The sequence below is a fragment of the Carcharodon carcharias genome, chromosome 3 (genome assembly GCF_017639515.1).
Source record: "Carcharodon carcharias isolate sCarCar2 chromosome 3, sCarCar2.pri, whole genome shotgun sequence".
Taxonomy (NCBI): Eukaryota; Metazoa; Chordata; class Chondrichthyes; order Lamniformes; family Lamnidae; genus Carcharodon; species Carcharodon carcharias.
This window is the reverse complement of record NC_054469.1, coordinates 183,826,964-183,845,210: the sequence shown is the minus strand read 5'-3', so window position 1 is coordinate 183,845,210 and position 18,247 is coordinate 183,826,964. Positions and strand designations below refer to the sequence as shown.

The window sequence follows — 18,247 nt, the reverse complement described above, 5'->3', positions numbered from 1 at the left end:
CTCTCTACCTCCTGTCCCTCCTTTAAGATGCTCCTTAAAACCTACTTGTTTGATAATCCTCCTTGTTACGATCCCAGCTGAGGTTACCCCTGGATGTGCCTGATCCCAGAGTGGAACCCAGCTTGATAGATCCTAACTTTTATTTGTTTAGATATGTGGAGAGTAGCTATTGAACAGAGTCACAGGAGTTAGCTGATGAACTTTTAACAAAAGAATAAATCATGTATAAAACAAGAAAAAATGAACTGTATTACAATACTCCTTTACCCACAACTATACCTTTATAGATATATACAGATTTGTAAGGATAACACGAGTTACAAAAGTCATCTCATACTCTAATGTCCACAGTAAGTGCACAATCCATGTACCAATAGACACCCTGTGGTCAGATACACCACACTCTGAAACCAAATGACAGATGTCACTTCAATCAGATGCTATGGATCTCTCTGCAACTCCCGACCCCCCCGATCCCAGATGCTTGTCACACCGTTCTGCCATTGAGAGTTTTTTGAACCATGCTTTGTCTGGCACCTCCCCTAACTTTGCCATGGGTGGCCCTACCAGGAGCAAGGAGCTCCTGATGGCATCTCTTAAGGGATCATTGGAATGCGCAAGCCTCTCCTCCAGGCGGTGGTTAAGTTGGCGATCCACACAGCATTAACGTGAATGTCTGGGAGGAGCTTTCTACTAATTGTTCAGAATGAGGACAACCTGTCCGTCAAGCTGCATCACACTTTGAGCCACACCATCTTAATAATGAGGTAGAGTGATGGCAGAGAGGGAAAGAAAAGGAAGCAAATCCTGCACTCCAGATCCTACTACCTCACGGGATATCCTGCCTCATGTGCCCAAAGATAAGCAGGTTGAGAATCTGCCTATTCAGTCACATGAAGACCCCTGACAGAAACTCATGACCCTGAGCAGATATCATCCTCGAATCGAGGGACTGTTGCTGCTGACAACTATTGAATTTGTCGTCCCCATGCTATTCCATGGCTGCTCAAGCCATTTGCTGGGATTGATTTGATTTTGTTATGGCCTCAAAATACAGCAAGGCTCTGCACTGGCTGCAGACATTTCTGGGTCTGGATCACAGTTCTTGCTGATGGCTCCTATGAGCATAAGAAATAGAAACAAGAGTAGACCATATGGTTCCTCAAGCCTACTCTGCCTTTCAACAAGACCATGGCTGAAATTCTACATCAACTACATCTTCTGCCCTATCTCCAAATCCCTTCATTCCCTTAGTGCCCAAAAACCTATCATTCTCAATCTTGAGTATGCTCCACAACTGAGCACCCACAGCTCTCTGGGCTAGAGAATTCCACAGGTTCACAACCCTTTGAGTGAAGAAATTTCTCCACACCTCGGTCTTAAAATAGCCAGCCCCTTATCCTGAGACTATGACCCCTAGCTCTGGATTCTTCAGCTAGGGAAAAGAGCCACTCAACATCTACCCTGTCAAGCCCTCTTAGCGTGGTATATGCTTCAATGAAATCAGCTTACATTCTCCAAAACTCTTATTCTTCTTAACTCCTAGCTGAGGAGCACTGAGTAATTGAACTTGGCTTTTTTATTTCAACCAAGATTCAAAGTCAAGATGGGGAAGTGTTTCATTAAACTCAGCAACAGATTTGCCAGCTGTGGTTGTATGCATTCCTGGAGGTTTCATCACATGGCTTCCCATCTCCAATATTTCTGTACCTGATAAATTGAAGTGTTCAAAGAAAATGGGAGAAAAAACACATCCCAATTATTTTTCTTCTGGGTTTTAAACTAAATAGAGGGAGGGAGGGTTCTGGAAAGGGGATATGTAGTCTTACAAAGCAAAAGGACATGGCAGCCTGGCAGGGCAGTTATTTAGGTAATGATACCCAGAGTGTGACAAGGAAGGGACAGAGTGCACAAACATAAAAAAAACAGCAGCAAATAGGGTCAAAAGGGGAAAAAAATGGTAAGAAGGCAAAATTAATAACTCTTTATTTAAATGCATGTAGTATTTGGAACAAAATAAATGAATTAACAGCACAAATAGAGGTAAATGGGTATGACCGTATAGCCATTACGGAGATAGGGTTACAAGGAGATCAAAGCTGGGAACTAAATTTTCAGGGGTATGTGACTTTTCGGAAGGAAAGGGCGGTGGGGTAGCTTTGTTAGTATGAGGTGGAATAAGTACAAGAAAGGACCTTGGATTGGAAGATGTAGAATCCATATAGGTGGAGGTAAGAAATAACAAGGGGTAGAAGGCACTGGTGGGAGTAGTCTATAGGCTCCCTGACAGTAGCTATAATGTAGGACAGAGAATAAATCAGGAGATAATGAGGGCATGTAAAAAAGGCAGTACATTAATCATAGGTGACTTTAATCTTCTTGTAGATTGGGAAAATCAAATTAGCAGAAGTAGACATGAGCAAAAATTCATGGTTAAAATTTTCAGCTCAGTGGGCGGGGGCACGTGCACCTGACCGAGCATAAAATGACATGCAGTGAAGTCGGGCGTGCGTCCCAACATCATTGTGTGCTTGCATGATATTTCCATCAGTCGACTCTGGCGTGTGCCCGCCAACAATTAAAAGGCCCATTAAGGCCATTAAAAAGGTAATTAACGTAAATTTTTTGCTGCCTGTCCAACCTTACGGTTGGCGGGTAGGCGAAAAGGCCAAGTGGCCTTTGCAATTTTTTGGAAACTGCATCCACGGGCGGGTTTTGGTTTCTAAAAGCAAGTAAAAATCAAATAAAATCATTAATAACCTGCCCCTGCTCATGTGACAGAGTCATATGAGGGACCTGTTTCGTAACATTTATAAAAATCTTCCATAATTTTTTTGAAATCAGTTCCATCAGAGCTGCCTCAGGAAAATTATGTAGTGCACACTCAGCGCATGCGCGAAGGTCAGGCTCGCCCCAATTGCCAGAGTGAAATTGCCTTTTGGGCCCGATTGCTGGCAGTGGTCGGCTTCCCAACTGCCCCTACCAAGCCCGCACGCCAAGGCGTTAAGCCAGAGGATTGGGAAAGTTTTAAAAACCAACAAAAGATGACCAAGGATATAATAAAGAGGGAGAAAATAAACTTTGAGGGTAAACTAGCAAGCAACCTAAAATAAAAGTAATGATAAGAGCTTCTTTAAATATATAAAAAGGAAGAGAGAAGCCAAAGTGAACATAAGCCCCTTAGAGAATGAAACTGAGGAAATAGTAATGGGTTACCAGGAAATGGCAGAGGAGTTGAATAAATACTTTGCCTCAGTCTTCACGGTAGAAGACAAATATCATTCCAAAAATACTAAATAATCAAGGGGAAAAAGGGGAGTGGAAATAAATACAATAACTATCACTGGAGAAAACGTGCTAGGAAAACTAATGGGGCTAAAAGCCAATAAATCCCCTGGGCGTGATGGGTTGCATCCTAGGATATTAAAGGAAGTAGCTACAGAGATAGTGGATGCACTGGTAGTAATCTTCCAAGAGTCCTTAGATTCTGGAAAAGTCCCAGAGAATTAGAGAATGGTCAATGTAACACCCTAATTCAAAAAGTGAGGGAGATAAAACACAGGTAACTATCGGCCAGTTAGATTAACAAACATCATTGGGAAAATGTTGGAGTCTTATTATAAAGGGTGTAATAGCAGAGCACTTAGAAATCTAATCAAGCAGAGTCAGCATGGCTTCATGAAGGTTAAACCATGCCTAACAAATTCTTTGGGGAGATAACAAGCAAGATAGATAAAGGGGAAATAGTTGAAGTAATATATTTGGATTTCCAAAAGGTGTTTCATAAGGTACCACATGTAAGGCTGGCTACTTAATAAGATAAGAGCCCATGGGTGTTGGGGGTAGTATATTAGCATGGATAGAGGATTGGCTAACTAATAGAAGACAGAGAGTTGGGATAAGGGGGGCATTTTCAGGATGGCAACCAGTAACTAGTGGAGTGCCACAGGGATCTGTGTTGGGGCCTCAAATATTTACAACATATACTAATGACTTCGTTGAGGGAGGTGAATGTGCTATTGCTAAGTTTGCGGATGACACAAAAATAGGTGGGAAGGTGGTGAGGATGCCACAAGGAGCCTACAGACTGAGTGGACAAAAACTTGGTAGATGGAATATAATGGAGGAAAATGTGAGATTATGCACTTTGGCAAGAAGAATAGAGGACCTGAATATTATTTAAATGGAGAAAGACTGCAGAAGGCTGCAGCACAGACGGATTTGGGAATCTTTGTGCATGAATCCCAAAAAGCTAACATACAAATTCAACAGGTAATAGGGAAGGCAAATGGGATGTTGGCCTTTATTTCAAAGGGAATGGAGTATAAATAGGGAAGTCTTGCTAAAATTATGTAAGGCATTAGTTAGACCACATCTAGAACACTGAACAATTTTGGCCCCCTTATCTAAGGAAAGATATACTGGCATTGGAGGCAGCCCAGAGAAGGTTCACTAGGTTGATCCCAGGTATTGAGGGATTTTCTTATGAGGATAGGTTGAGTAGGTTAGGCCTGCACCTATTGGAATTTAAAAGAATGAGGGACAATCTTATTGAAATACACAAGATTCTTAGGGGGCTTGACAGGCTAGATGCTGAGAGGTTGTTTCCCGTTGTGGGAGAGTCCAAAACCAGAGGGCATAATCTCAGTGTGGCGGGGGAAGGGGGGGGGGGGAGGGGCGGGTGGAGGGTGGGATTTAAAATTGAGATGAGGAATTTCTTCTGAGGGTAGTCAATCTGTGGAATTCATTACTGTAGAGGTTGGGTTATTAAGTATATTCAAGACTGAGATAGATTTTTAATCAGTAAGGGAATCCAGGGTTAAGGGGACAAGGCAGGAAAGTAGAGCTGAGGATTATCAGATTAGCCATGATCTCATTGAATGGCGGAGCAGGCTCGAATGGTCAAATGGCTTACTGCTGCTCCTATAATTTATGGCCTAATGGTCTTATGGGTTATTTGCAGCAGTGTCCAGGAGACTAATCTTTAATTCCTGGTGATTTCAGATCCTGGAGTGTTGGCAACCCTACCCAACAGGTTTGTCAACAAAAATAAGCATTATGGTGATAAGCTTTGGTCAAGATGAGAGATATCTGTCTTAGTCACTGAAGTTCCACTTGCTACACATTGTTAGTCTGAAGCAGAGTAAAGCTTCTGCTACTCTTCCTCAACAGAATACTGCAAAAAAAAACAGCAGTTGTGTTGGTTAACTAGTTTAATAATTGTATTGTGCTGAATTGTTTTATTTGCTAACCATGTGTTGGGATTTGAACTGTAGATTAAAACTCAGGGTAAGAACGTTCTAGTTGGGGAATAACCTTATTGGTAAAAATGACTATCACTAATTTAAAATGCAGATGAACCAGGTTTATTGAACAACAAAGATTAACACTTGGCATTCCACAACTCGAGGCATGGCACGATACACTGTTTTTCCCGTAGATCCTAGGACTCCTAGGGTCTTCTCGGTTCCTGGGACTTCTAGGGTCTTCTCTTCTTGGTCCGAAGGACCTGGTATCTTGATTCTTGAAGATTTTTCCGTTGGTCAACTTTATTCTACTATACATAGATAAACCTCTTCAGCTCTGATTTACCAGTCTATTTCACAGACATTTGCTGAATGCTTTCTCTCTCTACAGTCTCTCTCTCTCTCAGTCTACAATTGCTTTTGAGCCTGAGCTTTCACTTAAAGCAACTATCTCTAGTCCTAATACTGAATTCTAATCTTGATCTAACAGTGATCCCCTTTCTTACGGGAAATCCCAAACCTCTGAATTTCTTGTGGTCAACCCCAGATTTATATGACAGTTGCCTTAGTCACTCCTGGGTTTCTTAAAGTTAAACCCCCCAAACCTTGCCTGTCAACTGGTACAACTGACTCCTAATCCCTGGCAAGAGTCCCCTTGTAGCAAATCTACTGAGACTAATCTACCACTAGACAGTTTTTGCAAAGTGCAGTCCAAGTCTGAGCACCTGTGTAAATACAACTAATAACTTTTCCCAAATATTTGTAACTCCTGACAAGTGGGAAATAAACTTATGGCTTCCCTGCAACAACTCGCACCCTGTATTTACAATTCTTGACCGATGGGTGAAGTAGTTATGGCATCCCTCCAAAAACTGACCTTGACTTTTATGTTCTTATAATTCTGGTCCTCAGGCTATCCTGTTAGCCAATCAGTATCCCAGTTTTGGCTTCTGTTTACTGTGTTATGACCACAGCTAGTGTTTATTGCTATGCAAATCAAATCTCAAGGGAAACTTCGGTAATGGGCCGTAATTATTTATTTTTTTTTTTGCATTTTGAAACCAAGAAGAAGACCTCAGCAGTAAGAGGTCCAGTAAAACATTTGGATTTTAAAAATTAGAAGTATAAGTTTTATTAACAAACATAAAAGAGAACTTAGGCGCACAAGATTACAGTTAAACAATTAAGGTTAGCCTTACAAAACATTCCCCCATAATTCCCTACTTGTTCAAACCCACAAGTAAACATCTTCCAGGCAACACTTCCTTATAGATGTCTACTATGAAATCTAGTTAAATTACACAAAGCAAACTTCTGTAGCTTCAATAAAGGCGCACCACATGACTTTTACCCTCTTCCACTCTGCAGTGGAATCCACTTCAGAATAAAAAAAACGGCTTGCTGCAGCCCAAGAATTTTCTGGCTTGACTAGATGGATGTTTCGAACTGCATCCCCTCCCAGCCCAGAGGTCGAGCCATAGCTCAACAGGTCAAGCAGCTCCAACCATCTCTATAGCTCCAGCTCAACAGCAACTCTAAAATAATTATTTTTCCCTGATTATCTCAGTTCCATTGCTCTCACATTCCTTTAAAACTAGAACCCTTTCAAATATAAGATGTTTCATCTTTCCATCTTGTCTTTGCTTTTGGGTCAGTAAAATATAATATCCCCATTACTGTTTACTGATGGAACTCCTACAAGATGCAACCATGTTTCTTTGTACCTCTGACTCCTCTTTGATAATCAAGCAGACTCTCAACTTACTTAAATATGCAAATCTTAGATCTAACTTATTTGCTTATACCTCACATTTAACACCCATATCCTTTTGATGTTTCCAACCCCCTGACAACCTAACTCCTATCAATCTCTTGACCAGCTTAATTAAATCTCTCTCACACACCCAGCCTTCTTTACTCAATGTTCCTCAAAATATTTTTAAAAATCCATTCTCACAACTGTTAATGCTAGACTCACTGGAGCCCAAATACAACTTGTCCCAACTACAATCTGAGTTCACTTCTGTAATTTTTCCAGAAAGCTACATTGCAGTGTTCCACTTAAATGCCAACTTAAAGATTTAACAACACTCCAATAATACATTTCCATCACTAAACTAATATACAGTACAATTTGTTAACTTAAGCCTCATTAGTTACACAAATGTGTAAATGAAATGAAGCCTAACCCATAGCATTTAAGTCCTGCTGCAGGTTAGCAGTAATACCATTCTTCTGCTAGGCCCCCAAAATACCCTTGCCTTGTGTCCAGATGGCAGAAGTTACCACCATTGAGAGAGAGTAGTCATGGATCTTGTATATGCCAGTGATCACTATAACTTACGCGAAAATAGTTTTCTTGCTCTTTATTTTTAAATAGGTAGTTCAGTGAGAAACACTGTTTTAAAATATGCTAATTTAGTTTTAGAATTATGGTGTGTGTTCACTCAAAGAAATGCTCATGGGTTAAGTCAGTCTTACCATTTGCAGACACATAAGACATCCAAAAATCTGATTCATTTCATGTCACATTTGGCACAAGATGAGTATGAGGGTGGAGAAGTGCATTGGTAAATTATCATTTACCCTGTTTGCATTTATCGTTTTTCTTTTAAACAGTGTTCTTTGGTAGTGGAAGTAAAAGTGTGTGCTTTGTAAGTTTGAGGAAAGGATTAGCCATTTTGGAGTGCTCTAATTCCACGAAAAGAACATAACAAAATAGTTCTAAAGAGTTGAGAATTGTATTGCTGTATAACTGATGTAGATTGAACCCTAGCCATTAAATATATTATTCTCAGGATTTGGTTGACACTGGCAAGGCTGCTTTTATTGCATTTGTCCTGGCAGGTTTACAATCAGTTTTTCTGTTGCCAAATTTATTAATTACGCTTTCACAACTCCCATGATGGATTTGGATTTAGAACCTTCGGTTCTTGTCCCATGATCTCTAGTTGCTGTAACTATCAAATAAAATTAAAACCTGGAGATGGTACAAAATCTAACTTTAGGACGTCCGTCTGTACAAATGAAACAAAATAGTTGTGGTTGAGCATGTTTTTGATGCATCCAGGCAGTGAACTAGATTACAGGTATGTTCACCTAAAAACCGACTTTGAATCCATTTTAGTTCAGTTGAAGATTCCCCAAGTAGGTAGCTGGAAGCCTGTGGAAACTACATTTGAAAAAGCTAAAACAAAAACAGAAAATGTTGGAAAAACTCGGCAGGTCTAACAGCATTTGTGGAGAGAAAAACAGTTAACTTTTTGAGACTGTATGACTTCTTCAGAGCTAAAGAAAAGTAAAAATGTGATGAAATTTATATTGTTTAAGTGGGGTGAAGTAGGTGAAGCTGGATAGAAGGCCAGTGAAAGGTGGGGGCAAAGCAGAGATTGGCCTTTTATCCAGCTTCACCTGCTCCACCTCCCCTTAAAAAGTACTCTGTTTTTCTCTCCACAAATGCTGTTAGACCTGCTGAGTTTTTCCAGCATTTCCTCTTTCTGTTTCGGATTTCCAGCATCTGCAGTATTTTGCTTTTATCTTTGAGAAAGCTACTTAGGGAGTGGTAGGGCTGTGGGAACAGTCTTTAACCTGGAATTCCCAATGTACTTTATTTATTTGGTCGGAAGAATAAAAAGGCGCCTTATTATTTAAATGGAGAGAAACTTAAAAATGCTTCAGTGCAGAGGGATCTGGGTGTCCTTGTGCATGATTCGCTGAAAGCTAGTAATCAGGTACAGCAGGTAATGAGGAAGGCAAATGGAATTTTGGCATTTATTACTAAAGGAATAGAGTATAAAAATAGGGAAGTGTTGTTGCAACTGTACAAGTGAGACCGCACTTGAGGAAGGATGTAGTTGCACTTGAGGCAGTTTAGAGGAGGTTCATTAGATTGATTCCAGAGATGCGGGGCTTGTCTTATGAGGAGAGATTGAGCATTTAGGCCTATACTCACTAGAGCTTAGAAGGATGAGAGGAGAGCTAATTGAGGTATATAAGATGCTAAAGGGGATAGACGAAGTAGATGTGGGGTAGATGTTTCCCCTTGTGGGGCATTTTAGAACGAGAGGCCATAGTTTTAGGCTAAGGGGTGGTAGATTTGAATCAAAGATGAGGAAGAATTACTTTTCTCAAAGGGTTGTGAATCTGTGGAATTCACTACCTCAGTGGATGCTGGGACGCTGAATAAATTTGAGGAGATAGACAGATTTTTAATGGGTTGAAAGGTTACAGGGAGAGGCTGGGAAGTTGGAGTTGATCGTAATGAATGGCGGGGCAGGCTTGAGGGGCTGAATTGCCTACTCCTAGTTCTTATGTTATGCTCTATGAGTAAATTGTACATAGACCAGATACAGAAAGTCAGCCTGTGTATGAAATGGGCTACAACAAAAATCAAAGAGGGGGATTGAATTCATTCTGGTGCCCTGAGAACTTACATAAAAATAATTATTTCTTTGAGTGAACACTTGCCATTAAGTGAGCCAGGCCCTCGTAACTGGCTGTTCCTCTCCAATGAGAGCAGTAAACAGTTGCTTACACTGTTAGATGGCTGATCAAATGCTCTTTTATTTCCTTTTTGAAATTTGTTTGAGGGAAAGTTCATAATTCTAAAGCTAAATTGGTGTATTTTGCAATAGTGCCTCTCACTGAACATCCAATCTTAAAAATATAGAGCACAGAAAAATATTTTCTGAAAAGGTCTAGTGGTGATCACTACCATATACTAGGTTCATGACTACATTCTCTTAAGGCGTCCTGATGATAGAGGTTACCTCGAAGTAAGCGTATTTTTTTGGAGGCCTAGCAGAAGAATAGCTGCATTAATGCTAACTGTTTCAATTGACCAATGAACAGGAGCAAGCTAAATTATCCACAATCTAGTTGAATCAGGGAGTGGACTTTCATTTCTTCTTCCAAGAAAAAATAGTAGTGAAGTGAGGGTTTGCAGCTTTAATATTTGACCCTTTTGTACTCTAAGCTGTTTTCTGTATTGAAACTATCCCCAGTTGCTCTGCTTTGGCACTTTGAACATCAAAAAGAAACTGGTTCCATTGACGAAAGGACAGTGATAGAACAGCTTCTGAAGAAGGAAAACTCAGACAGCAACCTCCTGATTTCCAGTTTAACTACGTGCTGTCACCAAAAGTTGCTGTCCAATTTATACTTTTAACAGTGGGCATCATTAGCCTCACCATTATTTCTGTAGCAAAATCTGGCCTACAAAATGTATTGAACCTAGAAGCATATAACAGATTCTGATCAAGGTAGTGCAGAAAATCAAGGCATTTAGATGACAACTAACAACAAGTGCCAAGCTCCAATTAACTCCAATGTAATTCTCAATCTATGGCACTTCTCTAGAATTTCCTCCTGCCTTTAAACATACCTACCATTTCAACTTCTCCATACTGTAAGGTGTTTTAAAGTTGTCCTACCCAAAAATTGATCATCATTTGCAATAACAGATCAGTAAGTCTTTGGCTTGATTCAGCTGCAGCTTTGCATTTTCACTTCTGGTGACGAAATACAAATTGCACTTGCTTACTTGCAATACAGTGCAATGAGGTAGCTCAAGACTTTTCAATAACTTATTAGTGACTTCAGTGTCTGTATACCCAGTGCTCAATGAAGTATTGATTAAGATGATTGGGTTTGGTAAATTGCATCGTGGGCATTTGTCTACCTGACTGGGGAGAAGGGAGGGTTTTGTTCTATAAGTGAAATGACCTGGAGATCTCTTTCTCTGGATAAAGTAATGCTTTATACCTGAAAACAAGTCATCGCTAATCTGCATGTGGGTATATTTTAATGGGCGCTACCTACCCTGATCAATATCTTTTATATGATTCCAGATTAACTACATAGGCCAGATTTTGCTGTAGAAATGGTGAGGCTAATGACACTCACTGTTATTAAAGTATAAATTGGACAGCAACCTTTGGTGACAGCACATATAGTTAAACTGGAAACCAGGAGGTTGCTGTCCAAGTTTCCCTGCTCCTCCAGAGGCTGTGCTATACTGATATCTTGCAGGGACTCAGCATTGAAAAATGTGGAATGATGTGAAGTTGTTATATGCTCATGATAGATGCACACTGAACTCAACAGAAAAGGTTGAGACTCACCTATTTCAGTGTAAGTAATTTTTTTCCATTTGTTCATGGGATGTGGGTGTCATTGGCTAGGCCAGCATTTATTGCCGATTCCTAATTGCCCCTTGTTCAGAGGGCATTTAAAAGTCGACCAATTACTGTGGGTCTGGATTCACATGTAGGCCAGACCAGGTAAGGACAGCAGATTTCCTTCCCTAAAAGACATTAGTGAACCAGATGGGTTTTTACAACAATCATCAATGGTTTTGTGGTCATTAAAATTTTTAAAACCAGTTTTTTATTGAATTCAAATTTCACCATCTTTCGTGGTGGGATCTGTGCATTACCCTGGGTCTCGGGAATACTAGTCCAATAACAATACCACTATGCCACTGCTTCCCCCTAAGTAAATTATCAATGGTGTGGTAAGCCATGATCACTGCCAAACAACCTCTCTGGCACTGAAAATGTTAGCTTTTTCTTATGCAGAGTGTCATTCATTCAGATTTTAATTATTGTGGAGAAGAGTTAAGGATTTAATTTTTAAAATTTGTCTTTATCTTTTATCTCTCCATTAATCTTATGTTTCTTTCGCTCTTATCTTTTCTTTATCTGATTTGACATTGACTTAAATATTCTAACTCAATGTTTCTGGGTTCAGATTCTGCACTGAATAATGATTCTTCACCCTAGTTATGGAGATAAGTAAGTAAGTTATTTGCCCTGTTTCACGTAGGTCCAGGATCCTTGTAGAAGGCGCTGCACCATTTTGGCTCTCTAATATCATAGAATAGTGCAGCATAAAAGGAGGCCATTTGGCCTATCAAGTCTGCAACAACTTTGTCAAAGAGCAATCTAATTAGTCCTACTCTGTCAATTTGCAGTAAGTTCTAGCGATGCGTAATGAATAGCCATTGAGAGCAAAATATGGCTCCAGTGTGTTTTCTAAAAACTAAATTCGATTCCAATGTTGAAATTCAACAATATGTACAACTTATTTTTTTTTAAAAACTTTCTACAGACATTAAAAGAGAAGGAAATTGTAGAAGGTGCACTTTTTTTGCTCAGCTGGTTCCCTGGCAGTGGGTGTTTTTACGTTCCAACTCGAGTCACTGTGCAAAGTGATTCTTGCTTCATTCTGTGAAATACAGCTTGAAGCTACAGCATGAAGTCTCACTGTTTTAGTCAATTCAGACCTTAGCACCTGATTTGCATTACATGTGCTTAGTGTCAGTATGAAATAAAAATCACTTCATACTGATGCTAAATTTGCAGTGTGAATGCATCCATTCCCCTGGCCTGCAGCTATGGATCTATTCCTAGGCCACCCTGAGGTTATGACTATTCTGTAATGCATGAGCCTCAGTGTGACCAGAGGACCTGACAAGATGGTTCTCTATAGTGTAATTTGTTTTCTCATTTTAAATAAAGGAATATATTTTTAAATGGAGTGGGGTAGGGGAGGGAAGGAATATTCCCTGAATTTTCTTTCGCCGTTTAAAGTATAGCTTGTGCCATGGACTTACAAATGTAAGCTAGTATTTCCTATGAAGACTACAATCCTTGATTAAACATCTTTGTTACTTTTCCATCATAAGATAGTAGTCCTGGGAGTATAATACTCCCAAGGAAAACCTAATCGAAATGGTGTACTTTAAAAATCAATCTTTAATTGTGATTAGACATAATTGTTGCTGTTAAAACAGAGACCTTAATTAGCCTTTCCATGATTAAAGACAAGATTACCAGAGTAGTATTGATTTGATGGTGAGTAATGTGCAATATTTAATTGATAGAGACAAATAGTCTTTCACGGACCTGCTTTTACAGATGTGGTTCCAAATATAGTTGCAATGTTGTTGAATTGAAGGTTGACATAATTGATGTGGTTTTTTTGTTGTAGGAGGATGTGAGCTGGACTTGGCCCGCTTTTATCAGCTGATCAATGACATGGGTGGCATGCAGCAAGTGACTGACCTCAAGAAGTGGAATAAATTAGCAGACATGCTGCGAATCCCTAAAACTGCACAGGACAGGCTGGCCAAGTTACAAGAGGCCTACTGCCAGTTCCTACTCTCCTATGACTCCCTGTCCCAGGAAGAGCACAAAAAACTGGAGAAAGAGGTGTTGACAGAAAAAGAGAATCTGGAGAAGAAGAAAGGGCCCCTGGAAGCACATTCAGACAGCACGTACAAGTCTCAGTCCTTGCCCAGGTTTGAGCCAAAAAATGGGCTAGTAAATGGTGTGGTACATAAAAATGGCTTCCGGAATAAGCTTAAAGAAATAGACACTGAATTGAAAACAGGAAGACGGCGATTATTTGCTCAGGAAAAGAAGGACAGTGAAGATGATGGTGAAGTTCTCAGTGACTTGTACAAGTGTATATATAAGGTGTGTGCATTCACAAAATCTGCATCCAAATAGATTCACATTATAATATAAGAAGTGACTGCACACGATTGACATTTATAGACTGAAATCCAATCCTGTCCCTCACTTAATTATCATAAGCTGAATGCTTTGAGCAATTGATTACCCACAGGTTAAGTTCATCAGTGCCCTCTGAAGCCTGAGTAAATAATAACAAAAAAAACCCCAATTTTTAAAACGTGCCTTTGGTTTCCTATTATTGCAAAAATTGTGGTGTTTGGCTGCTAGAACAATGTCAGTGATGTAGCTGGATATAATGCTGTGTTTTTCTCAGGAGCACATTTAAGATGATGCCTTTAGTGCGAGTTGTGATATTTAATACAGATGTCGATCTTTTCACATACAGTATAACTTTTCTACATTAGTGACCACCAAGAAACAGTTTTTGGGTGTGAGACAAATCTGCACCAAAAAATATCTTTAGTAGACTTATGATGAACATCTCATGATTTCATAAGGTTTTTACTCTTGTGCAATGAACATGCAGATGGATTTTGGGACTACTCTGTATTGAGACTTCTTTTGGGGAGATGAGACTAGTTTGAAACCCTCATGTAAGAGAAGGGTGAAGTACCCATCTTCTCTAAATAGTTACAGCATTGACTGACTCCCTAATATTGTTACTGTGCAAAATGAAAATTACAGTTGCACTGATGCTGGAGTAACCCATTTCTTCCCAACCTTCTCAATCCTTCCTGTATCCATGTACTTGTACCTGCCCCCTTTCGTGCTCCTCTGTCTTTCTCCTTCCCTTCTGTAAGCCAGTAGTGTGGTCGTGCAAAAAGATTAGTGCAAGGTGCTTAGATTTTGTGTAGTAATTCTCGTATTTCTCCTCTCCTACTATAATTACTGAGACATAATGTGCAAAAATATTAATTACCTATTGGGAGTTGAGCCCCTGAGTGAAAATGATTCCATTTCAGAAATGAATGCCTTTGGTCTGTCTGCTGTCTAACTTGTATGATGGCCACGTCTTTCACTGATGCAAAGTTGCTGACAAGCAAATATGAAGAATAATTCTGGCCCTTTTCTAGACACACTGATTTGTTTGGTGGTTCAGCATTGGTGTTTGTTGCTGGTTCCAGGAATGAGGTTTTCTGCTTTCAATGTGTACACCAGATGATCATTTGCAATGAAGCAAGCCTTTTAGCTTAGCTCAAGGATGTTTCTCTTTTTTTTTAATTGATGCCACATAGAGTGCTTGTTGGCAGTTTTACAGTTTAATGACTCATTTTCAGAATTTATCGACTAATTCCCTGACGTTTGATGACAGGAGATTAAACTGCCTTGCACTTTTGCACTCTTTAGATTAAAACATTTAATCATAAAAATAGTCAACAGTTAATTGATTTCTGCTTTATCTCTTGATACTGAATCAGACTTGGGTACAATTTCACTTGCTCAATAACCTTCTAACCTCATCCAAGTATCCTATTTTAAAAGTATAAAATTCTAAGTCCTTACAAGATCAGGCTCCTGATCAAAGTTGCCAGAGTTCTCCCACCTCTGTGTGCCAAACATCTCTCTTGCTTATGTGCTTGTTATTTCACATGTGTCCTGTCTCTTGTCCTTGCTGGCTCAGTTGGTAAAGGCATCACGTTGTTAAGTCCTTGAACCCAGAGAATCGAGCTTTGATATCATATCTTATACGTGCAATTAATTGGCATTCCCATTTCTGTTTGCTTGCCTGCTGGCCCCAGTTGGAAAGTTTGTGTGTGTTGATGTCAGGTGGAGACAGAATTGGCATTGCCACCTCCTGTTACTCTTTAGATTCCCGTGTTAAAATCGGATAACATTCCTGCCACTTATGGATCCATTTCCCAAGCAATCAACATCTTCGGGACAGAAAGAGAGAATATTGACAAAAGAACCAACCCCTCATTGCATACAGGATTTGACTCTTCCTGGTTAAGGAAGAAAAATGCAATTTTGAAGTTTAACCAAGTTCACACTTGTTCAGAGATTGCTCCATCCTGAGGTAATATTTGTACACTGCAGTTTTGCATCCCATTCAGCTGGAAAATCTAATTTTTCCCTCAATCTTTAGCCCTAAAAATTTATCTTTTTAATTCAAAGTAAGATTTATAAAGTTTGATGGCACTCTGCAATCTTGCTTTCTCTATAAAAATTCTGCAGGATGTTATCCGGACAAACTTGAATTCTATGTATATAAAAATGATCTCTTGTATATTTATTTATCCAGATATAGGAATGCTAGTTTTAAAAATAAATTCTTTTTTGCCAACAGCCAATATAAAACCGTAGCTTTTCTAGCAACTTAATAGTTGACTTGGGAGCTTCAAAAGTTTGGTTGTAATAATATATCTGCGTCTAAGTTACTCAATGCTGTGCAAAGTAACGAACAAAAGAATTTTTATCTCTGCAGCATGTTATCATGCCCTTAGGATGTCCCAGAGCATTTTGCATCCAAGGAATGATTTTAGAAGTGTTGATGTAGTAACACCCCATCTGGTTTATTTGCATTATTACTTGTTAATTTGATTTTTTTTAAAAAGCCATTTTTTTTCATGATTGGCTAACCACAAACCTGCAGAAGACCATTATCAGCTTTGCGGTTAAGTAGAGCTGCACTACTGTAAATTACATCAATTACTTTACATGTTGCACAGATTGGTTTAATAGAGGCAAAAACTGCGGATGCTGGAAATCTGAACAAAAAACAAAGTGCTGGGAATACTCGGGAGGTCTGGCAGCATCTGTGGAGAGAGAAACAAAGTTAAGAATTTCAGTCGAATAAGACTTCAGAACTGAAGGAGGGTAGAAATGTGATGTGTTTTATGCCATCCAAAGGAGGGAGAGAAGGAAGAACAAAAGGAAAAGTCTGGGGTAGGGGCTCGGGCAAGAGATTAAATGACAAAGATGCCCTGGAACAAAATGCAAAGGGAATGGTAATGGTTGTAATAAAGAGAAAAAGCATTTGTCCAGAGTGATTGTAATTGCCAGAATAATATACAGCTCTGTCCAAAAGCAAAGATATGAAAACAAGATTCAAACTGAATCATGGCAAAGAAACAGAAGAAAATGGGGGACAGAGTTCATGGTCTAAAATGGTTGAACTCAGTGTTGAGTCCAGAAGGCCCTAAAGTAGCTTGTTTTTTGTGTTTGCAGTCAAATAATAATTGATGTTCCCCTCTGTCTTGACTCTATTGTAGGCTTCAGTATGTATTCATTTGCAGAGTTAAAATTAAAATGTTAATTATTTGGGTGTCGTTAAATGATCAGAATGTCCACATACAAGGTCAAATTTAAGACCTGGTTGCTTCCTCAGCTCAGTGGTAGCATTGTCACCTGAGTCAGAAGGTCATTGGCTCATGCCCCACTGTAGAGGCTTAAGCACATAATCTAGGCTGACCATTCAGTGCAGTACTGAGGAAGTTTTGCATTGTTGCAGATGCTGCCTTTTGGAGGAGATATTAAACTGAGGTCCCATCTGCCCTGTCAGGTAGATGTAAAATGATTCCATGGCAGTGAAACAGCAGAGGAGCTCCGCCCTGGGCAATGTTTATCCCTCAGCCCCCATCACTAAAACACTGGTTGCGTGGTCATTATCATATCTGCTTTTTGTGGGACCTTGCTGAGCACAAACTGCCAACTATTTTTGGCTATATAACGAGCGACTAAACTTTGAAGTGTTTTGAGATATCCTGAGGTTGTGTAAAGGGCAATTTTCTTTCTGAAGTGTGAAATTAATGGAACAAATTTATAAAAACATTAATACGGACAAGTAGCAATTAATTCAGATTTAGTGGATGTTATTTAATGGAGGCAATGAAGGTTTCATCTGCTGGTTGGAAAACTGGTGAGAACCCCATGTCTCCTCTTTTAGGGAAGGTCTGCTGAATTAAGTGTCACTTAGGCACTTAACAGGGCAGCAGCGTGCCTTACCCCAGGTTCAAGGATCTTGGGGGTGGAAGTACCACCCACTGAGAGTTTCCTTCCAGTGAGAGGCCAGCAGTTCTCTTGAACAGCAGTACCAGCAGGGAGGTTGTGGCTGCTGCTGGTATGGCATCCAGCCGACGCCTAGTATTGTTGCTGGATCGCAGGCACAAATGAGTGATAGTGGGCGAGGATTGCAGTGTGGGGGTCACTAGGGAGGGGGTTTGGCAGCAAGTGCAAGGGTGTGGCTCAGTGGCCCCCCCAAAAACAGGGTTTGCTTGTCACGCTTTCTGCATGGTGATTGCCTGCCGCTGAGTTAATGCCAGCGGCAGTGGGATGAGACCCTTAAGTAGGCATTAATTACCCTCAAATGGCGGCAAGGTGAGGAGCCCATCCACAAACCATGGACTTAATGGGACTAGGGGCAGGAAGATGATGGAGTCCTCAACTGCCACTCTCCCACCTGATTATCTGTCTCCTGCCACTAAACTTGACACGGGGGTGGGGGGAGTGGGACACTAAATTCCACCTAGTATCTCTACTGCCCTGAACACCTCTGTTAAATTTATTGTTGAATCTTTCCAG

At 40.0% G+C, this 18,247-nt stretch overlaps 1 protein-coding gene across 5 annotated transcripts in view; it reads left to right on the top strand.

The window, feature by feature from the left end:
• Nucleotides 1-18,247, top strand: part of jarid2b (jumonji, AT rich interactive domain 2b) — a 414,508-nt gene that overhangs the window by 342,535 nt on the left and 53,726 nt on the right. For all 5 annotated transcript variants that reach the window (XM_041183795.1, XM_041183794.1, XM_041183797.1 and 2 more), the window contains one exon: nucleotides 13,239-13,726. In XM_041183795.1, coding sequence (XP_041039729.1) covers nucleotides 13,239-13,726 — 488 coding nt within the window. The remainder of the gene's footprint in view (nucleotides 1-13,238; nucleotides 13,727-18,247) is intronic.